Source organism: Pleuronectes platessa, chromosome 22 (genome assembly GCF_947347685.1).
Source record: "Pleuronectes platessa chromosome 22, fPlePla1.1, whole genome shotgun sequence".
In the NCBI taxonomy this organism is placed as follows: domain Eukaryota; kingdom Metazoa; phylum Chordata; class Actinopteri; order Pleuronectiformes; family Pleuronectidae; genus Pleuronectes; species Pleuronectes platessa.
In genome coordinates, this window is record NC_070647.1 from 13,224,361 (window position 1) to 13,249,183 (window position 24,823).

The 24,823-nt window shown below is 43.7% G+C and overlaps 2 protein-coding genes across 2 annotated transcripts in view; both read right to left on the bottom strand.

Annotated features, from left to right (window-relative positions):
- The window catches only part of LOC128429188 (plexin-A4), a 49,447-nt gene extending 38,495 nt beyond the window's left edge, over positions 1-10,952 (bottom strand). Inside the window, exons 1-2 of the mRNA XM_053415469.1 lie at positions 10,908-10,952; positions 8,974-9,102 (exon numbers count right to left, since the gene is read on the bottom strand). Of these exons, the coding sequence (XP_053271444.1) occupies positions 8,974-9,102; positions 10,908-10,952 (174 nt within the window). The remainder of the gene's footprint in view (positions 1-8,973; positions 9,103-10,907) is intronic.
- Positions 10,953-16,227: 5,275 nt separating this feature from the next.
- Positions 16,228-24,823, bottom strand: part of LOC128429190 (plexin-A4) — a 120,208-nt gene continuing 111,612 nt past the window's right edge. The window contains exons 4-5 of the mRNA XM_053415470.1: positions 16,844-16,974; positions 16,228-16,285 (exon numbers count right to left, since the gene is read on the bottom strand). Of these exons, the coding sequence (XP_053271445.1) occupies positions 16,228-16,285; positions 16,844-16,974 (189 nt within the window). The remainder of the gene's footprint in view (positions 16,286-16,843; positions 16,975-24,823) is intronic.

The window sequence follows — 24,823 nt, forward strand, 5'->3', positions numbered from 1 at the left end:
TGAGTCAACCTGCAGAGGGAAAGTGATCATTTATTAAATCTGCAGAGACTTTTATTATCAACTAATTCTTCCGCCTCATATCTATTCCTCTCTTTATCCTACTCTTTTCCTGCCCCCTCCACTTGTAATTAAACAGGGATTCAACCTGCAGCCAAACTTCACCGCTCCAAATGAACAGAAAGAGAGGGAGGGAAATTAAAGTGATAGTCCAATCCTGCTTTACAGCCTGTGGGCCACACTGAACTTCTCTTATCTTTTCTCCTCTTCCCACAGGCAAGCTTCGTCTTTTTCTCCTTCCCTGGTGTGAGTTTGTTCATTAGTTCAGCGCAATGCTGCCAGTGTATCATCAGTAACGACGGGGAAGCAGACATTAATACGGAATTATGTGATTATATGCATATAACGCAGTGTTTCTTACTCATTTTAATAACATATCGTCAATTAGCAATGTTACAACAGCAGACATCTCAGGTTTCACAAATGACTGTGAGAAAATTGGCACCAATCATTGAGTCTGATGAAGTGACATTATTATTCCTCTACAGGACAATGCAAACAATTATTTCCTGACCTACAAAACAGGATGTCTTGTAAATGACAACCTCACTCAATCATCAAGCATATCTCCATCAGACCTGGGACCATAGCAAACATTTCTGGATGTGGCTTCAAGCTGGAAAACTGTGTCAAGTCACCGTAAGCAACTTCCTCAATGAAAGTGGGCACCATAGAAAAATAAAAAAAAATTGAGAAACACAAAAAACTTGAGTTCGCTATAATACAAGTCGTGATCCTTGTGGGAGAATGTCCATTGGACAGACCAGACCAAATTATAGCTTTTTGGTCAGACACCTCAGCTCAGTTTTCAAAAGAGCAAAAGAAGGCCCAGCTCTGCTATGGGTTTGCTTGTCAGTGTCTGACAGAGGGGGCCTTGAATCTGTGCAGCGAACCCTGCAATGAGAAGATTATTAAGGCATTCTGCAGCAGAGCTTACTGCCCAGTGTCAGACACGTCTGATTCAGTGGCAGGACGGGCATTGTCCAACAGGATAATGACCCAAAACAAAGATCTACCAGCACCCAAGAAGGGATAAGTAGAGAATTGTGGACTAAACTGAAGAGGCCTGAAGGGAGTCAACATCTTAACCTATTTATGGTAAAACAACAATCTGTCTCTTCACCTCATAAATATCGGCCTCTCTTATCCTCTTCTCTCTCTCCACATATCTATTCAAAGCTATTTATTCTTTCATTAATTTGCTGGTGTGCATCTTGTCCGTCCCACCCCTCTCCTCTCTGACTGGATGGAGGAGAGATTGACATTGGAGTCAGATGAAGCAAGGGACACGTCAACAGCCCCGTCACAGCTGACGCACCACTCAATCCGTCAGCCGCCAACATATTATATTAAACTCTGTTAGCAGAGCGGCCGGCTGGATGCAAGTGCAATATATTGTTTTTCACTTGACATTCTCAGAGGTCAAAGCCTTTCCAGCGTTTCCCATTAATTACCCAGGCATCAGGCCACAGTCTCCTAATGAACAAAACCATGAAAACCTTTTTACACATCTCATAATGACATGAAAGATCACTAAAGTAATGTCTCATGCCACTGCTTCATTGGAGAGCTGTGCACAGCTCATTGATTCGCTCAGCCTCTCCTTGCTCTACTGTCTAACACAGATAACGGACCAGTCTGTCATAGTCAGTCTGGCCTTCAGGAGCAACGTGAGACTGTCCCAAAAAAAATCCATAAAGTTTTTACCATCTTTGGCAGGCAGAACAACGCCTCTTTCTGTGTACCTGTCATTCAGCGTGTGCATCTCATCACGTGACCAGTGACAACAATCAACAGTCAGAAGCCCCGCCCACTCCGCTGTGGGAACCATTTGCTGTCAGGTTTATCAGCACATGACAAACAATTTGGATGCAATCAATCATTTCCACTTGTCTTTCTATTCCAGAGAGACCCACAGATAACAAGCTTGAATCAGTTTGCATATTAGAATTTCTTGCATGGAACAAACTCAGATTTATTTAACCATCTGTCATCTTTGGTTTTGCTGTAGTTACCAAACAAGCAGCCGAAAGCTGAAGCATGCTAAGTTGAGCTAAGTTAATGACGCTTCCATTAAAAAATGAAAACAAATATCTCAGGATGTAAAAACAGAGCCACACACATAGAAGACACCAACTAAGATGTCAAGAAAGTGTGTGGTCCAGACCTAATTATCCAGACTATATCTGCAGGTCATGTCTGGAAACGCATTCCGCTTTCATCATCTTGTTTCAAGAATTAAGGGTAAGAAAAAAGCCTGTGTTACACTGACTGTTTGGATTGTTTCCACGAGCCAAGATATTGACAGAAGATGCTCACGATGACTCACGCGAGTGACACATTTCATAAAGTGTTACAGCAGATTCACAACCAACTGCAACTGGGAGAGAGGCAGGATGAGAAGATTGAGAAGTATAATGAGAAACAGAGAGAGAGAGAGAGAGAGAGAGAGAGAGAGAGAGAGAGAGAGAGAGAGAACAAAGGAGAGAAACAAAGGTAAAACTTCTAAAAGGGATTTCGAGTGAGCCAAGAGTTCACTCCAACCTTGTCTGCCCCACTTGGTTGACATTTGTCAGAATTGTGTCAGGCAGCAGATAGCGGCAGCACATCAGCTCTGTTTCACTCTGCCTTGTTAGACCACAGCCGCCTGCAGCTAAACTGGGACGCAACATAATATGCACATCTAAACACCTTGATAACTCACTGGAGGGGTGAGGAAGCCACACTGTAAGGGGATGCGGTGGAAAAAGTTTCCCGCAGATGGAAATGAAAGGATGCCGGTATTAAACGTCTTTGATGAGATGCGAAGACGCGATACTCCCACAAATTGGCTTGTCGGAATCCCCTCGGGGGGTTCACAACAGAAAAGAGCATTTGACTTTGAACGATCTCAACCCACTATAGTACACATTTTCAATAATTCACACTTACAGATCTGCATTTGCTACACTGAATATAAATAATTTAGCACCCCCCGAGTGTGGCAGTAGCAGCACTTTCAAGCAACAATTTATACGCTGGATGTAAAAGCCAGTATATGGGTACAAAAAAGTACTTTACCAAGAAAACCAAGCAGAGACGTGCCTAATAAAAACTAACCACTGACTGAGTGATGTGTTACTGGCAGGGTGAGTTAATAGGTGCCCTGGGTCGCTGCAGGGTAATAGCATGACAGTGTGAACATTGGAGGATGGATGGAATGACTAAGACAAAACAAAAACACTTTTAACGGCTTTTAAATGCCCCTCCAACACAAGTCTCAACACAGCCATCCGCGGAGTAATGCACTCTGCTATTAAAATCATATTCAGACCAATTACTTTCTCATGATCAGGTCCAGCCAGAAACACAGAAGTTGTTTTTATGCCAATTTCACTGCACATTTAGAAAAGCAAAGTCGAGGCGCTGTGTGTTTCAGAGCAAAGAAGGCCACAAAAGACATGAAGGGGAAACGTGGAGGATTGCAAACGCAGATGGAGGAACAGATGACAGTGCTCCCATCCATAGAGCACGATGGGGGAACTGAACGGATGAAAACCATTTGAATCATATGATAAGCTGCACTTGGTAATGCCCCAAATCCTACTGGGTCACTTTATGTTAGTTTTTCTTTAGTCACCCATCTGTAGATGCCCTGATGCCGAAGAAAACAACTTGAGCTGACGGGAAAACTGTTTTTGGTCTTAATGCAGAACGTGAAGTCCAATTATTACATAACTTGCATTTAAAGTTTATCTATTTGATTGTAGACAAGTGGAAAATATATATGAAAAACGAAATTTGACAAGTCAAAAACAGCTATATTTATAGTGCATATACAATCTAATAGCAATGCAAGTACACTGCAGTGCTTAATTTAAAGTTTTTACCAGAATGTTAATGAAGAAGTTAAAACAGTAAACGGTTAAACTGTCTTCAGTGGTTTAACTCCATACATCCTTCACCAGAACACCACTGAGTGCATGTGTATGGTTGCCAAGATATGTAAGAGACGGGTCAGTGACGGGGATTGTGGTGTTGCTGGCTTTGATACTACATAATATAATTATGTTATGTCTGATGGGAGTCGGGGTGAAGGGGAATGTGTGAGAGATGAGTCAGTGAGAGCTTTGCAGAGGTAACACTTCTCATACGTGTGTGAATCTGGACGTGGGGAGGAAAAGAGTCAAGGTCTTCTCTGTATTTTTTTACATTCCTGATTGCTGCATTGAAAAGACAATCAAAACCTGTGCACTGCAATGGCAGCATAAGTTATTCATATTTTCCGCCTCTGTAACCTGTGTGCTAGATTCCCATTCCTCAAACAGTGTTCCGGGCTCTTCTCTCCAATTGGTTCACAACACTTATTAAAATAAACCATCTGTTGGCTCGTGTGTGATTTGTTTCTTTAATTTACATACAGAAGTGATGCTGGAATAACCTCCGAGGACGACACCATCTCATTCATTCCGCCCAGATGTTTCCATTGTGCTGGACAGATGATCCATGTGTTAACTGGGTCGTAATACAGCGGTGAACCACAGTATAGAAGCTCATATTACCAGAGGAATTAACCTGTCCCTGTCACTCAAACTGCAACCCTTACATCCATAATCACGGCCTGCTCTATAATCTGAGTGTCCTCTTTACACCCGAACATCTATTTAACCCACTAATAAGATGACTTGAACGTGTGAGACGGAGTGTGTACAAGTACGAGGGAGAGGGAGAGGGAGAGAGAAGGATCCAATTAGACGACAGCAATCACTGGATTAATGAGAGGGTAGGGATGACAGATTTCTCTGCTAGTGAGTAATGGTGATAACAAGAAATGAAGGAATGGAGAACTGGGGGATGGTGCTGGGGAAAAGACGACAATGGCCAGTGAGAGCGGGTCAGAAATGAAGATAGAGAGCAGGGGAGATTGGAGGAAAGAGGAGCAAACGACACAAAAGGCTGAATCCTCATTCGCTTTACAAATCCCCTTAGAAATGAATACGGGCTGCAGGAGGCAAAAAAATCTATAATCCTGAGAGAAAAAAACAAAACAAAATGAAGATGATACAATCAAGAGAGTGGGAAGAAAGTAAGAAGAGAAAGGTATCAGAGGAGAATTACAATGACAGATTTTGTTTTTTTGTGTGTAATTCAGCGTTGATACTTGTGTGTTTGTTGTGTTTGGTCAGCGTCCTTCTCTAATGAGTGTATAATGCAGCGGAGACAAGCCGGGTACAATGCGACTCTCAGCATGATGCTCCATCCGTGAAACTGGATTTATACGACTCTCTCACTCGTGTGCAAGTGCTCGTGCCACTGTAATTTATATAAAATTGATAGCAGTGCACAAATGCAACCCTAGAATGTTGTATCTAATATAATCAGACTGTGTTGTCCTCAAATTTTGTACAAAAAATGATTTACCTAGATCACATTACATAGGAAAATACTGAGCAATCCACTGACCATTTATTAGCATTCAAACAAAAACACAGAGAAATCAAATTTCTCCCTTTACCGGACTCTCGGGTTCTGTTCAGACAACAACTAACGTCCACCATGGTTGAGTCCAAGATCCAATCACACCCGGAGGTGCTCTGAGACACATATGGACAAATTTTTTAGCCATGTCAACACAACGGCGTCCTTGGGCCACATTTGAGGTCAGTCTCCTCCCCTGACATCCCCTGGCCTGCTGGAATTTCAAAACCGAAACACCAATCATTGATTTATTTGTGGTGGTCTGCCAAAATATCAACACTAGAGGCCTTATATAGATTTTTTCATATATTTTTTTACAATTTCAACGGGGTGAAATCGTATTATTATTTCATCGAAGAGCTGTGTGCAGCACATTGATTCACTCGGCCTCACAAACAGAAACACTACTGCCTGTCATAGTTCGACTGGCTGGAAACAACAACACATATATATTTAGAGATCCAAAGTGATCGCTCAAGATGCACGAGGAGATGCCTCGGTGTGAGGAGGCCAGCAGAATGAACTGGAGAACACCCTGGCTCCAGCAGGGCCGGATCTGGAGGTGGTCTTTCTGCTGCTCGACCCCAGGTCTGGACGGGAGAGTTTCAAGGCTACCGACAGCAGGGGAGCAGCTGTATCGACCAACCCTGCTCTCAGCCTCCTGTTGTGGGCCCCCTCCTCTTCTCTCTCTCTTTCCCTCTCTCTATCATGTGTTTCCTCTTTCTGTATTTTCACCCCATTCCATCTATCACACTCGCTCTTTGATTGTCTGGGTCCCAGGCCCTAGAAACAGCAGGTGGCCTTCTGATATCGACTAGCGCAGGCTGCTTTAATAGCATTTGCCACTGCTGGGAATTGGGAGCGTGTATGTGTACGTGTGAGATGTTATTCTAAACCACCGCACTGATCCGGAGAGCCGCGCTGCCCTGTATTTCAAGAGTGACCACAGAGTGACCTTTGAACCTGGCTGTCAGTGCAGGGTAAACAAAAAGCAAACACAGGAAATTCAAGATGACATTAAGATCAAAATACTGGTCGGCAAATTGATCATGATAGTATTTGCTTTTTTTTTTTGTTGCATTTCTAAAGCATTGTGTGTCATTCTGACTTTTAACATTTGACTAATATGAATCAGCCGAGTTATAAAGCAGAGTTTTTGTCAGCTGTCTGAATCTGCATCAAGAACTGACAATTAAATAAGAGAAACATCGGCATCAGTCAAATTAAATATGTCACTACGCAGTTATGAGACTTTCAGCACCGTGCAGAAAACATTTTGATAAGTCAACAAAATTAAAAGGGTTTTTAATGGATTGGTGTTTAATCATTCACTCCATTCATCTTTTTCTGTAAACCTTTTAGCAGTAAATGTGTGTGTTTGTGTGGAGTGTGTTTGGCATGTGCACGCACTTGAATGTGAAAGATATTTTTGTCTGTATGTGTTGTTTTCATTAACTGCTTTCTATATTTGTGTGAGCGGTTAATTCCCAGATGTTCCTCTTAAACAGTTAGTGGAGGTCAGCCCTCTAACTAGGCTAATAGACTAATTACTAAGAAGGCCTAGCACACACTACTGGAGAGTGAAACTCACGTTTCAATAGAAATTAATTGTCGTGCAGATTGAAAAGGCTAAATTTGTAAAGATGCTGGGAGATAATAGCGAGACATAAAAGGGTCTAACATGGGAAGAGGGAAGAAATGGAAATTAAGTGCTCTTAATAATTCATTAGTTATTCTGTAATATCTTTTCTGAGCCCAATTACACACACTGCATTAAATAGGAAAGAAGACATTCTCACATTGCTAGTCAACAGATTTGCACAAAGAGTGGTAATTGGATAGCATGACAAAATGGCATCTTAAGTACCCGTATTCTTTGCCTCCCTCTCTCTGCAGAAGAACCGACTTAGACCAAGGGGGGGGGGGGGGGGGGGCTGTGTTTGAAAGGGCACGTTCAACTCACTGTCTGTCTGATATTTAAAGAGTCATCTGGTAAATCTGGGCACTTAAAATGTGCACGTACACACACACAATCAAACCGCAGCACATATTAGTAAATACTGACACTTTCCTGGTGCCAGAGAGTTTATAATCCTCTGCAAGCTGCAGACGATATAAAGGGGGAACTGGGTGATCGCTGCCAACTAAACAGCAGCGGCCTTCTGTGATTATGGGAGGCGGGAGATAAAGAGGAGGGGCGAGGGGGGGTGATATGCATATTATCTGTTCTTCAGAGCTTTTGGAATATCATTTCTAACATTCACATTAATAACAGATAATGAACAGAGCTAAAATGAACTTGAAAGAGAGAGACAGATGCATCATGGGTTCTGATTTGGCGACCATGACTTGATTACTAAAGTTAAGCCTTTCCAGGATCAGGACTCATTCGAGACGTTTTTAGACATGAACTCCTGTGAGTTCTCTTCACAGCAGGAGATTCTAGAGCGTTTGGGCGAGGGGGGGGGTCGGCCTTGGCAAAGCATGCAGGAGGTAATGTATACATTTCTCTGCAGAGATCACATGCTTTTGTTTACAGCACGTCAGAAGTAGTGTTGATCTTATTCATTAAACGCTTTTTAATCCTGTTGTTTTTCTAAATTGACATCTTCGTTTACACCTTTTATTTTTATTTGGAGACATTTGTATAATTTTGGTTTATTTCAGTTTTACGTTCAGAGTTCAGTGAACGTCTGAAAGCAGCTGTGGATGAACTTCTTAGTGTTGACAATGAACAAAAATTAACGACACCTTCATCCCTCGTTCATGACTCGAGCTAATTTATGCTCAGTCATTAGAAGATTTTACTTGGAAAAAGAGTGTCCTGGACAAACAACTCATTATTCCACCTCACATGAATTACTACTTCACCACATGTTAAAAAACTAATGTAAACACAGGCTCGTGGCTGTGTATCTTTTTGTGTTTAAAAGAAAGAGGAAGTGAATACCTGATAACACAGTGAGTCACTGGAGTGTGAGTGTGTGCATGTGTGTGTGTGTGTGAGCACAGCATGTGTGCTATGGGCTTTCTGTGGAGCTATTTTAGCGAAGGTCTGCCTCTGATAGAAATGTTCACAGTCTCCCTGTGTCTGCGTCCATTACACAGAGTGCTGCTATTTCACACCACATTCCATGTCATCAAAGGCACTAAGAGAGATAGTGTGTTGTGTGCGAATGTGTCTATACGCAGACACACACGCCAGCGCACGCACACACACGTGTACTAAGACCACTCTCCTTTCTCCCTATAATTCAACACATTAAATCACTCCAGCTCAACCCGGTCTGTTTCTATAAAAAAAGACATGGTCATAGCATCCAATGGTCCATCTCATCCATTTCTCTCCAGCAGCCAGGCAGTAACGAAACCCTCTCAGGTTATTCTGCCCTCTGACATACGAAAACGATAAATGCCAGTGGTGATGATATTGACTCAGTTGATGTGTGTGTGTCTGACCTGGTTCTCGGACATGACGTAGAGGTAGTGCTGATCGATGGAGAAGGCCATGTCTCGGAGGATGGGTCCATTGTCCACCGCCTGCACCGTCTCATACTGCAGCGCGCGAGAGGAGCCGTCAACCCGGATCTGGAAAAACAAAGGAAGACAATAGGAATTACTTGAATGTGTTTAACATTATCCTCATTGAATTATCAGAAGATGATATCACAACTGCTTCTTGGTCTAAGATGCGGGGAGGGCGCAGTGCTCAGCTCAGGGTCAGGGACATTTCCCAATTTGAATTCAACAGCAATCAAGCACAATATGTTACCAGTGTTGTCCCAGAAGGCATAACGAGTTGAATGCCAACATGTAAATTAAAAAAGAGCTGAAAGTGTACAAAGCTGAGAAAGAGCAACACTGTCTTTCACAAGGATGAAACACAGGTGGCGTCTATAGAGCGGCACAGTGTGCAATCAGCATCACCGCCGTCATTAAAAATGTACTTTCAAACCTTATTATTTGGCCTAATTGCTCATCGAGCAGATTTTGCCTCAGGTTTTCCACCTATGTCATGACTTTCCGTGCCGCATGCGAGAAACTCATCTCTCTCTCCATCACAGTTCCGGCCGTTCAAAAGTGATTATGGTAATTAGGCATCTGGGCGAGAGGTGTGGTCTGTGGGCCCCTAGGTGTGTTTACTCAGCAGAAAGTGCATGGAATTGGCCCCCCACACTTGGTGGGATGATAGAAATGTTCCTGGTTGTGCCTGAACATCTGCTTACATCGTCACACGCACACACAAGCATGTACACACACCCTCTCTCACACACACACATAGGCATGCACACACCCTCTAAATGATCCTTTCCTTGGCTGTAATTTCCCAGTAACACTCAGACCTACCCAAGCATCTTTCAGCACCCTGTAGGATACACACTCACGTACGTTTACACACAAACACACACACACACTCCGAGGCCTGTGTGGGCTTGCGTGCAGGTATAAAGCGAGTCTTGTTAAAGTTGTGATGACTCTTAGTGGTTCTTGGTGCTCTTCGGCACTTGAGGGGTTCACAGGTAACAGGCACAAACAGGAGATAATTGGACAGGAAGCAGATGGTCGAGCACACAGGTGAGTCACTTCATGATGAATTATAAACCAAAGACGACAACAGAGTCTCTGTGTTGCCTCTGTCAGCTTTTCATTAAAAACTCTCTCTGCAGAACGGCCTAGAGGCAAAGTCTCCTTCAGGTCGAGAAGCCTCAACTGCTTTAAGTGGGTAAACTGATCCCTATGGTGAAATGGTGCTGACGCCACTGTAAACACAACTTGACATACTGGAGGGGAACAATATCTTATTAGTTGTTAAGACCAAAGAGTCAAATCTAATGCATTACCTCTGCTACAGGTAGGCCTGCTGTCCACACTACTTCACACTTCCAGAGCCGCCAAAACTGAGATGTTTGGAAACGCTGCTGGCCCCGTTTTACTTTGAAAACTCTGGGGCTGTGTTTCAGTGTGTACGACTGATTGGGTTTCAGGCCTGTTAGTATGGATGGAGATTAAAACTGACATGGAGCAAAAATGTTTGTGTGATTAGAGAAAATAAGCTTTGTTAAGCAAAGTTAAACTCGGTATCGCTCAAATCATACATTTTCTTATCATTGTGAAACTGTTGGATGCCAATAAAAACCATGGTGAATGTTCTTTACAGTAACTAAATGCATGTGAGTCCCATCCACTTTCACTCGATTCTGAATTGGAACAGAACCCGAAGTATCAACCTCCCTGTAAACTTCAACTTTTCTTTGTCTTTGCTTGGACAATCAACTATTGTATGGTAATAAAATGAGAAACCCAAGTACGCCGAGTTGCAGTTTTAGTCCTGCCCAGCTCCTGATATCCACTTTCACAACACGACATTTCTTTAAGGAGACACCATCTTTCACCCTGATTTCACCCATGCTCTCCCTCTTCCTTTGTTTCTCCGTCATTCTCCCTCCCTCGCTCTGCCTCCTGCTTGGCTTGTGTAGTGATCTTGATCTCAAAGGACCCTGAGTTCCATGTATCAAAGCCTCACACACTTTCACTGGGAACTATTGTATGCACTGGGGGCAGCTGCAAAGAAAAGAACAGAAGGCAAATAGGAGATAGAGTAAGAGGAGAGGGAGGTTCGGAAGAAAGAAAAGCTCCATGCGACCGGGGCCAGATTCAGCAGGTGGGGTTATCTAATCTGCCCAATCGGGTGAGTTAATTTGAGGCACCGTGCGTATGCGCCAGTACACGGCGTGGCTGTGTATGTGCACGTATGTGAAGATGTGTGTGTATCAGTTTACGCCCGCTGCATATTAGAGAAGTGTGGAGTCAATTGCAGGGCAGAGTTAAAGGGCAGGCAGTCTGTGGCAGTGGCTGAATGTAGAGTTTTATTGTGTTGGGACAGATCCACAGTCACCAGGGAGCTGAGGGGCTTCAAGGGGAAGCTCCTGTATATTATCCCTCAATCTGACCAGCGACAAAACAAATGAGCCACCAGGGAACACACAGCATATCCGCAAGCATTCAACACATGGCTGGTTGAGTCACACTGGGACTGGAAGGGAACGCACAAGGGACTGATTCAAATCAGAGGCCAGGGGAATTATTGAAGTACTAATCGGCACATATAAAGTATTGAATAGTGGTTTTACACTGTTCTTTTTGTTTCATTAACACAGCAGGGTCACCCAAGGCTTTATAGATTTTAAAAGATTTACAGCAGAATTCACTTCCCCTGATATCGGACTCTGCACAATCAAGTAATGATACAACACAATGTCCACTTACAGTGAGTAGCTCTAAAGTCAAATAAAATTTCACGGCGAGTGTGTAATTTTATCTATAGCAACAATCAAACCTTCTACTCAGCACATGCACTACCTTATTTCCCTTGATGAAAAGCCAAAGCTAATGAATCTGATTTGTTCTGAAATGACTAATCCGAGTTTCATTGTTGCCAACAGTAATTATTATTATTAATACTAAAGTCATTTTTCATCAGATGAAAATCATTAAGGCGGCAACTGTCAGTCGTGCTCGCCAATGTTATCTGATTTCCCTTTCAACGGCAATAAAGTGGATTAGCTGCTCTATGCTAAATGGATTACAATACTAATCTCTGCTATCACATTAGCACGACACAATAGACATCCACTGCCGGACAGACTTCATTCTGCCTGAGAGTCGTGGGAAGGTGAGAGATGCATCGGGCCTACACACAAATGCAAATGGTGTGTGTGTAGACAGACACACACACACACACACACACACACACACACACACACACACACACACACACACACACACACACACACACACACACACACACACACACACACACACACACACACACACACACACACACACACACACACACACACACAGCGAGGATGTCTGGCTGGACTGACTCATATGGTAATGAGGGACACTCAGGGGAGAGAGGGGAGAGTTACTGGTACTTTTGACTCACAGAGCCGCACTTCCTCACCCGGTAAAATGTGTGGAATAAATATTTCTTCAATGGCTGTGTGTGTCAGGATCTGTGTGAGTGTGTGTCAGGATCTGTGCGTGTGAGTGTAAGTGTGTACATTTGTGTAAAAGATCCAGGCTTTATTGCAGATTACATGGAGAAAACCCTGGTCCACCATGAAGCAAGCACTCCAGTCATAAACTGTATCCCCCTAGTGGCCGTTACGGATTATTACATCAGCACTACCACTGAACACACAGTGGCTGCTGGAGTAAAAACAATGTTGATGCGACTCGAGTGCATTTCTCTCTCTGATTCTTTACTCTAATAAAAACACATTCAGGGCAAATCAAATATAGATGAGCTTGAACTCTCTGTCGCTGACCATCCTTTGTTTATTTGACATTTATATTTAAGTATATACTGTAAGGGAAGAGAGATGCTGACATCTGTGGATGCATTTAAAAGATAGCTGTGCAGGAAAATAGAAAGACACCTCATATGCACATGTTTTTATATCTGCCTTGAATCCTTCAATGAAAAATAATGTGCCCGGAGTGACTCTCTCCCTCTGCATGGGGCTAACAGCTAGCAGAAGGTGTGACACAGACAGGGGAAACCGTTCCGGTGTGATAACCACAGGAGAAGCCTCGCTCGGTTTCCTCACATTGGCATCGCAACGCCACAGCACACGGAAAGCACGGCACTTCCTCTGACTCTGCATGGAATACAATTTGAGGCAGGTAATAATGTAATGCTGGAGAATTGCATTGACATACAGTAAATGTGCCTCTTTACAGATATAATGTAACGGTGAGACCTGTGCTTCAACTGTTTGTGTTATGTTGTACAATATAATCAGTGCAAGATTCAGCACTCCAGGAGTAAAAGACTATTATAAAGTCAAAACAGGAAGAGGTTATTTTGTCAATTTGATTCCAAAGAACACCTCACATATTTTAGGTCTAGGTTATGGCCCCTCTGGAACCTTCTTTCTGTGAAAATTGCCCTTTGTAATTGAGCACTTCTGGTTACACATCTGAGCCCTTCTATTGATTTTGGATAATCTGGTGTGCCATTATGCACAAACTACTCTAGATCAAGTGGAGAGACGGATTGTCCGTATTCTAGGAGGAGACCAGTCGACCCTCAGGAGACCTAGAATACTGAAGTAGTGTTGTTTGTGCAGATGATGGTGGTGGCTAAGTGCAGAATGAACCCCTGTGGACAACAGGGAGCAAACACTCTGAATGTGCACTTCCTAAAATATATGTAGAGGAACTAAGGTTGTGTCTCAATTAAGGGAGTAGGTCCTTCAGAGGATGCTGCCTACCGGGCGATGGAGGGAGTTTTCACGAGTAAACCGAAATGAGACTGGGTCTGGTCTACGGAGGTTTTCCATCAATCGAATCTGAAGGAGCCTTCTTCTCATCTTCAAATGCAGCCTCGGATGGACGCGGCCCATGAATTGAGACGGAGTTATGTGCATGTGCATTCTGAATGAAAGAGCGGTGGAAGGATTTGTGATTTTTCCCTGTTATGCCATAGATTTTGGGGGAAGCAAAACGGAGGCTAGTCATGCAGAGCTGCAGTCTGTTCAGCATGGCACACACACACATACACACACACTAAACCACTATGGCTGGAACACACGCCATGACCAACAAGCTGCTGGTAGAGGCCAGAATAAGCTGCTGACTAAAGTATCACTCTGCGCTCAGACACGGGTCACACAGCCACAGCGAGGTGAGTGGGCTGGAGCAGAATGTCATCCAAAGTCACACAGCATGCTGGGAAACTTCAATTACCACAATACTTCCACCGATCTTCAGAAACGTGCACCCAAATTCAGTGCCAGTATTACTATGGACATACCGGGCACGGACCTTAACCTGCTGCATATCACCATGGCTAGAAGTCATGTACAATAAATATTAATAAGTCTGGTTTCAGGATCGCATTGAATACAAAATGCTTTAAAGATAACAGGTAGAGTCTTGTAGTATATTTGCAGCACTGACTCCAATTCAAACTAGAACGGCAACCTGCCAATGCTCAGCAGGTAAAATCAATAGAGCTGTAACAAATTTCATAAGCTCACAGATACCAGTCCTCAGAAAGATCCATGAATGATTCGCTACGAAAAAGGTGAAAGTATATTTCTAAAAAAGCTATATCTCGCGAAGTCAAAGATACCGAAAAAAAGATCATAGATCCGCACCAAAGTTTAATGGTTTCTTACTCCTCAGTTTTATTTGACCTAACTTAGCATTAGCTTGGACTGGGTGCATTTACTCTTCTTTATATTTTTTTATTTAAATTTTGCATTAAACTGTTGGCAAAATGCTGCTGTTGTTTTAAAACTGGACTCCCTCATCTCAGCAAATAAATTAATATGGACATTTTAAACTTTGCATATGAGGTGATTTTATACAGTGGCATTTTCTAAAGCATCACAGAGTAGCAGCAAAATACACACGTGGGGGGGATCTCCCGGGATCTCCTCTTTAGGCCCCTGGGTCCTTAGCCTCTTCATGATATCAGTCAGAATCATTTCAGAGGAGCAGCCGCACGGCCACATGCCAAATGCCACTGCAACCCAAGCTGCCACACTTCGGTCGGGTTTCATCCCTCTTTGTCAAACCACAGCGGTGTGTTAGGTATTCAACCAGGCAAGGCAAGACACGCAAGAAGAGCAGAGGAGGAGAGAGAGAGAGCGAGAGAGAGACAGAGAGAGAGAGAGAGAGCCAGACGGACAGAGACGACTGAGAAACATTAGCTGTGAAAGACACGGGAAGAAAGGGAACAACGAATCGTCCCCACATAATGGCAATGTATCTCTTCACGCACTCTATTCATAACGACAGCAATACAATGGCGGCTGTCTGATTGCCCAAATGTGTCCAGCTCACTGAAACATATGGCAGACAGAGTGAAAGGAGTGGGTGAGGAGGGAGTAGGGGATAATAACAGGAGGAGAAGGGGGCTGGGAGGTGGACTGGATCCATCTCGGAGTGTCAGTCAATGCTGGAACAAACCCTCCACTTCCACATGCAGTGGCCTAGATGTGTAGCTGTAGGCGAGATGGACTGGTGTGGGAGTAGTGGGGGGGGGGAGTGTGGATGATTTGACATTAATCTGAGAGAATTAGCGAGGATGTGGATCACTATGGTGGAAAGCGAGCCTGGTTTTGCATCTCCTGAGTTATGAGGGACAATCAAAGACGGGCATGTTGGTATTTTTTCCGAGTGAAAAGCACTGCAGATATGAGCCGTGTCTCAATTCAGGGGCTGCAACCTTCAGACGCTGCATTCGAAGACTGATTGCGTCACAGCGGAGCGACTCGATTGTCCCATTTCAAAGTCTCCTTCAAATGAGACCAACAAATGCTTCATTCATTGCACTTCAGTGAGGTAAGGGTACGAGATGTCCGATGCTTGAGTACCAGGCTTTAGCTCAACCGAACAGCTAACAGTCCATATGTCATAAAAACAAGAGGCACTAAAGCTTACTGGTTGTGTCCAACTTGATGGGGGTGATCACAGAAAGCCTCAGCAGACCAGACCGTCTCATTTCGGTTTGGCCTTCGCAGTCTACTTAGGAGAAGGTCACATGAGAATGTCAAATGCCGTGTTACTTTTACATCTGCATTTAAAGTTTTAAGACGAGCCATAATGGAGACAACTTGCAGGTACAACAAAGACAACGCTTTACTGCTTTCCTTTGTGGAGGTAAAATATTCATCCACTTCATTAAAGACACTTTTAAGCTCCCTCCTTCTTTACTTCCTTCCCTTTTCCTTCCGGCTTGAGTCCTCTCGCTCTATAGGAGGATGAGTGGGCAAAAAAAAAACACAGTGTGGAACCAAACTCATTCTGTGCTTTAATTCACTACTCTCTGTTCTATGTTTGTTATTATGCATATCTGCTACACAGCAGGATTTTAATTAATGCCCCCCTCGATGCCGGCACTGTGAGGGAAGGTGCTTTGTGGGTGGATATCAGGGAAAATGTCATTGTTAGAAGGGAAGTAACTACTAATGCTGGCAGAGTCAGAACGACACAGAATTATGATATCGACATGGGCCCTCCTGTTGAGTCTGGTCCTATTAAGGTTAATCCTCTGCAGATCTTTTATTGTGGCGGTTCATTAGAAAGAGGAAGCTTTAATACACTCCACAAGTCAATGCTCTGAGATACAAATGGCTGAAGCTGCTTTCAAATGCGAAGTCTGCAATTGACTGGACAGTTGAATCATGAAGCATCAATAAAAAGCAACTTTGAAAGCTAGGTAAATCCAGAATTAAAATTAAAGTGGTGAAAGTGAGCACACATATCTGCACTTCTTTCTGTTTCTATAAGCGCCCCTCCAGTCTCCCACTTGGGATCTGACACCACAGCAGACAGAGCCGCGGGGGGACCCCTGGTTTGGTGAGTGACCGCCGTGGCATTAAAGGTGTGGTACCTGTTTGCCTGCAGGTCCGTGCAGCCTACTAATCTAACCTTATCCCCCTGCTGGGAGATAGGCAGAAAAAGCAAGGGGAGAGGCAGAAAGAAGGACAAGAATGTTATTGTGAGGGATGATGGTGTCGGACGTGAAAGGGGACAAGTGTCTGGAGGCTTCCCAACTCATTTCTGCACCTGTTCTCCTCTCCTCCTTCAATCTCCCCCACGGCTTGAAAGGGTGAGTGACAGGTCTCCCCTGCTATCATTGCTTTCACTGCTGAGATGCCTTTGAGCACTGTGGCCAGGCAGGGGGCTCTCAGCTCAGCTTTTGTGAATCATTTCTCTCCACTGCTATAGTTCTTAGCTCTTAGTTCTCGTTCTCTCTCTCATTCTGTCTCTCTCTCTCTCTCTCTCTCTCTCATGAGGTTGTTTGAAATACCTGCAGGCTTATGGCCAGTTCAATCTTGACATTCGTGACCTCTTGACTTTTCACAGCTCACTCAGTTTCTTTCAGCTACCCCCCCCCCCCCCCCAAAAGTTCATTCTAAAACTTCTCTTACTTGTGAGTGTTTTGCTGCAGACGCTGTTGCTGTTGAAACGTTTCAGCAGCGAGCTCTGGGCATGTATTGTTTTGTGAGTCTTAAAGTGTGTCATCACGGAAAAATGTCCTAGACAAATCTACTGCAGCAAAAACTTTACAGATCTGCAAGTGAGGACAAAGTCAATTCCTGGTTTAACCTGTGCGTACTGAGAAGTCGTGTAATCAGCGTTTCCCACTGAATAAATTGAGTCGATGGCGGTAGCGGGGGTGCACATGGACGAAGGTCACTTTCATGCACTCCCACGTGAGAGACAAAACTGCAGTGCATGCAGCAACTGCAGCTGAGACTATGAGGTCTGTCTGTCTGACTAGCAAAAACTTTATGGAGCATAGCGAGGCCAAGTGGTAGCGCTGCACACACCAAGGTAGAGATCTCATATCTTATATTGAGATGTGTAAAAAACATTGGTTCAATATAAAACTTAAAACTAATTAGAATGTGGCCGGCCGCCCCAATATAAACACTGAAGTCAGAATGTTATAGTATTTTACATTTTACATAGTAATGACAACAAAATACTCATGGGTTTAAATATTGACATGATTTTCTCCTTTGCATGTTGCCTGTCATTCATCTCCCCTATTTTAATTGTGCTTACACTACTGTTGCATGTGACTTAAAACAAGAGGCCTTGCAGAAATAACGTTTTTTTTTCATTCTTCCCTGCAAAGCCTGTTGCACATTGTTATTTAAGTTCGCCAATTTTCCTGAAAATATAGAAGTAAGCCGCGGCACTTCTCTGTGAAAGTGGACAGAGGGAAGGCTCCTCTATCAAGGCGGTAAGATAAAGCAAGAATATATTCGATATGATCAAAAAAAAGCCTGACTTCGTCTGGGCAATTGTCCCTTTCTTATTCCCTATTCATCAACTGCTGCATCGCTCAGGCTTTCTTCTCCCTCAGTCGCCTCTTTCTGTTCTCATGGTCCTACTTCATTTCTTTGTCCATTGATTTTCCAGTTTTGCAATTTTTTGCTCGCAATAAGCATCATCTCATCATTTTGCTGTGCAGAAAGACATCTCTCTCCATCTCTCTCCCTATGCAACCCCTCTGTTCTTTTCGCTTTTCCCTTCCAATTCCTCTTTCACTGTCTCATTAGAGCCGCAGCAGGGTGTTAGAGGCGACAGGTAGAGATCTCATGACAGACCTCATTTAGTGCAGACAAATACCTGGCCTGGCTGAGAAAAACCAACACACACATTTCTCTTTCAATCATTTCCTTCTTTCTTTCTTTCTGACCCTGTTATTCTGCCCTGATAAGAGCTGCTGTTCCCACCACTGCTGCTGCTGCAGCTCCTCGCTGAGCCTCAAGGACCACACAGAGGCAAGGGCATAATTTGAGTGCACATCGCCACCTTTGCCTCTATTAGTGGTGCAACCCGGTGGCGGTGCTACAAAGTTGTGCGCGCCCCATTATATTTTGTGACCAGAGGCCACTGTGCGAGAGCTGAAGAGGCTTTGGGAGCCATTAATGAAGTCAACAGGCTTCCTGTGCCACTCCTTGTCACCCCCCCTCGGTGGGTAGCGAGGGCGCCAAATCTGCCTATTGTGTTGAATTAAGATTTGGCCTTTCAACAGCGCAGACACCCAGAGCTATGAATGACATTTACTGGGAGGAGTGGAGCTGGCAAACTATTTCTGCAGGATGAAAAGTATAAATCCAGCCTGCCGAATATAAATGTATTGAGAATATAGGCAGTGTTTTATTTATGTGTATGAGCAGGTGGCAGAGAGGAAAAGGTTATACACTGTAGATCTCTGCAGATCTCAGCCCAAAGCACAGAGAACAAAGAACACGTGGAGAGTTGGCTGAGTTCAGACTGAAGACTGAAAAGGTGAAAAGACCAGAAAAGTCAATTTCATATATTAACAAGGTTCTCCATTCTTCTACAGGCTCTAATAACTAAGTTAATGGGACTTCTATCAGCTAACCACATCCTCCTTCCCTCAACGTCCATTACAAATGTGTCCAACCTTGGAGGAGATAATAAGTAGAGGATGAGATAACTGACCTATGATAACCTGAGGTCATGATTAATAGATAAACACGATATTATTGAGGAAACCAGATCAACCTGACACAGAACATGTATACAACTCTCTTCAAATGACATTCGTTCTTCAGATAATTGTCCGTCGACAGACTTTGATCAACATTCACAGGGTCACTTCTCAAACACCCCCACTGTGACCTTTACCCTTCTCTATGTAAGCTCATATTCCCCAACACAGGGACGTCCTTTCATCTTAACAGAGTCAACTCAACAGGCTCTTTCTTCATTGGACCATACACCGCTTGTATAAATGTCAATCAGCAGCCTGTCCGACCAGGGTGGTGGAGATGGGCCAGGTCCCCAAAGAGATGTCTAGGACAGATAATGATGCACTGACATGCTCAGATCTAGTTCAGTCAAGGTGAAGATACGACTTTGGGAACTTTTACCAGGCTGTGCTTTGTTTCATTGGATATCTCTCTCTCGCTCTTTTCCTGCTTATCGGCCCGCCCTCCTCTCAGTGGTCAATACTCATTTTCGACTTGTTTATCAGGTCAAACAGCAGCTCATTGACTTCAACATTGTCATTGGTTTCCTGGCAGATAAGCTCAAATACACAAAAAACAAACATGTCAATACACAAGTTGACAAAAGAAAAAGGTGACAATTCTGAACCTTTCACTGTTTCCAGAAAAAAATTGGGAAAACGTAGCGAGCAACACATGGGTTAGGGGTTATAAAGCAGAGTGTGTGTGTGTCTGTGTGTGTGTGTCTGTGTGTGTGTGTTTGATTCCAGGTGTGTGAATAATAGATGGAGGACTGAAAGCCAGACGCTGTCTTGAGAGCAGACATCACCCTGGATCCTGTTACCACACACACTGCCATCAGAATAACTCTGGAGACACAAACACACTCTCACACACACACCTCAAGTTCAAGCACTAGTACACATGCACATGGCCTATAAACGTGCACAGCTCCTTGCACACACACACACTGTGACCTTTCCACACCCCCATGCACAACAATATCCCTGTCCTGAGAGATTTTTTCAGGTGTAATCACAGAGTTTAGTAATTTGATCTTGGAATTGGAATTTGAAATCTTCGCCAAAGTTGATGAACTACATGAGGTTACAAGCAATTTTCTACTGCAGTTGTAAAGAGATACAAGGCTTGGGATGGTACACAAACAAACACACAAACACACTGCTATGTAACAAAAACCCCAAAATACCATACAAAGCTATGGCATACTGACTGAGGCTGAGGATTACACATACCCATGGTTTCATGAATCACAAATGGCCTTACCGTTGTGTATGTGTGTGTATATGTGTGTGTGTGTGTGTATATGTGTGTGTGTGCATTGGAAGCATTCTCGGCCGACCCTTCAGTTTTATGGTGTGGTGATTTATGAGGTTCCTACCAGTGTTTCTAATTAAATAGGGAAACACCTCACAACCAATTCCTCAGAGATAAGCAGGTGGGATTTTTGTTGTGTGCTCCTTCCTTATTGTCTGTGCGAGTGCATGTGTGTATGTGAGTCTATGCGTGTCTGTATATTCCCTTGTTTCCAGCCCTAAGGGCACTTCCCTTTTTTCTTCCTCATCTCTCCTCTTTGGCTTTATTCCTTCATTAAACACACTGCCACACTCCCTCTGTTATACCTGTTTTCCCGCTGAAGTGAAAAATTGTGTTGCTGGTATAGCAGGGGACGGGGGTGGGGGGACGAGGAGGGGGACGAGGAGGGGGAGGAAAGGAGCGAGAAAATAAAAAAATAAGGCAAGTGAAGAGGACAGGGGGAGCGAGGAATAACAGTAAACCCTTGAGGCATGTGTTGATTCACCAACTGCTACAATAATGGAAATCATTGAAGGAAATAAGGTAAGACTGGGAAGGAGCGAAAAGAGGAAAGGTCAGTGTCCACGGATAATGGCTTGGAAGCTTAGATGTGAAGGTGCAAATACAATACTGGTTCATTTAATGGTTTGAATTTACACCGCAGGCTGCAGGGATCACGTGGACCGTTATACTGCGTTTTGAACAAGTACAATATGTGCAATAATACACGCACAATATATGAACAGGAAAACCACTTATTGTCTGCATTTTAATTATTAACTTGTATAAAACTCAAGCTGATCATTGCTGCAGTGGACATTCGCCGTGAGCGAGAGAGAGAGAGAGAGAGAGAAAGAGAGAGAGGGGGGAGAGAGAGAGAGAGCTCAAGAAAGAAGGAGAAAAGGAAGAAGAGAAATAAAAGAATAACTGTGCTGTACGTTTACCAAACAATGAGTCCAATTCCCTCGAGTCACTTCTATTTTCTCGCTCTCACTTCAAAAATGCACCAGAGGCAAACACATTAATCACAACACAACACAATTATGTCTGGCACACTGGAATTGTATTATAGGCTACAGCTTGACTTTAACTTTAATATAGCGGCCAGGTTTTTCTGGCTTGTCTGGAGAAAAAAACCTCCCATGATGCATTAGACTGAGTGACACTCAGCAGCTATGAGTTTTGTTATATAAGCTGAAAGATGTATTCTTTCTGTTTTGCCGTCATGTCCAGGAGTCAAAAAAATGATATCATTAACAACTCAGTAAATATTAATATCATTATCATTATTTTACATCCTAGCTCTATCCTGTCATAGACTTCACATTAGATTTTTTTTTTTAATTAAGGGAACACGTTACGAGTTTTACTCTCATGCATGATGCTGTGAAACCAATAGAATGGTTTGTGCAGGATAATGGAGGCTCCTCTGTGGGAGTCAGACGACTTCACACTGTACATTAATGAGCATGTTGCTTCAGGATGGTTGGTTATCTAATAACAATGACGAGAAGGTAAAGGGGAGCACTTTCAAATATGAAACAATACCTTTACAAGTAGCTCATGTATGTGTGAGTGAGTCACAGCATGGACACGCACATGAACTACTGGAGTGTAAAACATAATGAAGAAAGCACATGGGGCGTTAGGCAATCTGTCAAAGCACAGACCCATGAGTTGAAAATCTATTTTTCTCTTCAGACAGTAGATTTAAAGTAAGAGGAGAAGTCCGTGGGCAACTCGTACCCACAGCTCTGTCTCCTTTGCACAGGGTCTTTCTTTACTCCTCTCCTCCAGCGTTGTCTTATTATCTACATTCATGTCTTCCCCCGCTACGATTTGACATATCAAAGCTCAACGAGCAAACAGGCAAACCGAGTGCCCCTCTGCCGGAGCAGAGCAAGCCTGAATGACAGAGGGGAAGAGACAAAGAGGGGAGATTGAGAGGAACTGAGACAGATCACCTGCAGAACGCCAGGAAGATATGAGTGTAAGCTGCATTAAAACTTGACGACAGATAAAAGTTAATTCTTTCTCAGGGAGAGACAGACGCAGGCAGGGAGGGAGGGAGGGAGAAGAGACTGAGAGGATATCTGGTGAATGGGGCCTGTCAGCTCACGTCGTGCAGAAATCCTCTTATACCTCAAAATTTCAATTAGGTGGGGAAAGCGTTTCGGTGCGGCGCGCTTCTCTCATTCTGTGCAGGAAGTACAAGGTGCACGAGGTGGGATTTGTCACAGCGGCGACAGGCCCGCTCCACCTACACTATCATTCAAAGAAGGCGCACACATACACACACAAAACACGCACACACACACAAACATCCCGTCCAACTGCCACAGTCATTTCAAGTGACAACGGCGGTGCATGTGACTCTACTTCAGTGTTCAGCGAGCGGTGTTGCAATTGAGTTTGTTCCACTGAAGAGGATCTGAAATTCAAACTCCACAGGTTTGTGCAGTCATGTAACAGCGGCAATTACGCTGGGTGTCAATCTTTCCACACGACACAACTTACAGTTATTGCAACGCCAAACGTGGCGGCCTGCTCTCATGCTCTGTTTTCATTTAAGTCTCTAACCTCATTGTCTCGCTTTCATTGAGCGTCGTCCTTAAAGTCGCACACGGCCGGAAAGAGAGAGACAATATCAAACTTTAGCTCTGAAATTGTATTTTAATAAGAGTTAAAAGAACTTTATTTAAACCAACTATTCCATTAGTTTTTCCATCAAAGTAAACTTAAAGTTCTATAAACATCGAGACACTGCTTCGCAAAATGTGTGATAATGAGACACTTATTGGAGGTAAACTTGAAAATAGGTTACCTTTGAATTATTCTTCAGAATGAAGCTAAATATCTTTTCATGGTTGTCTACTCAATGACTCGGTGTATATTCCCCTTTCTCCTCTTTTCAAACAACCTTAGTTTCTTTCTCCTCCCTCACGCCTCTCACTATCCCATCACACTCTGACAAACATTTTACCAAATGTTTTTATCCACCCCCCCCTTGCTCTTTACAAACTACCCATCTCTTGTTACCTCTCCTGTGTCCGCAAACCCTCTCACTCGCTCCTTGAACGTTTCTTTTCTTTCTGCCTCTCCAGCCTTTCTGTTCTTTTCTTTCCCAAAAACTCAATCCTGTCCTTCTCTTCCTCTCACCTTTCTCCCCCCCTCCCCGCTCTATTCCCTGCTTCCCAGCTGGCTTTCATCTTGCCCAGGTTAGATTACTGTAAAGCACTGCCTGTCTGCTAGCATTCCTGAAAGCGTTTCATCTCCACTTCGATTCATCCGGGGAGACAGAGAGAGCGCGGGAGAGTGAGGGAGAAAGAAAGAGAGGAATGCAGAGGATAGTAGTGGAGAGGGAGAGAAAGAGAGAGAGAGAGAGAGAGAAGGAAAGACAGACAAGAGGAGAGAAAAAAGGCTGTGTTGCTGTGCTTATAGATTTCAGAGCCTTCAGTGGTTAACCTGCACTACACACTGCACCATGGGCTGATGGGAAATATCCCTGCTGGTCTCTTGGCTGTCTGTGTAACGCCCACTCACAGCTAAGAGCACACCTCACTGGGGAGACACACACAGACGCTGGCTGAAGTAACACTGCAAAGCAAACAAACAACACAAAAACAAAAGCAGGCATTTACAGAGAAACAACAACAATGCACAACACTCGAGTTAAAATCAAACCAAGAGAATTGAACAAAAAGACGGAAGAAAGGCTGAAGAAGTAGAAACTGATGACTGAGATAAAACATTTGTTGAATCTTGGACCGAAGCTCATTTTTCATTCTTGAAAAAGTGGATCATATTCAGGCACCAGTCACGTGCACACAACGCTGCACCGATATTTACCTTGAGAAAAATACATGAGATGTAAATGCAACCGAATTTGCGCTTAAGTGTGTGTCCCTGCCTATACACACACACACACACACTGACAGTTTACAAACAGCAGCCCAGGTTTAATTACAGGATGCCCT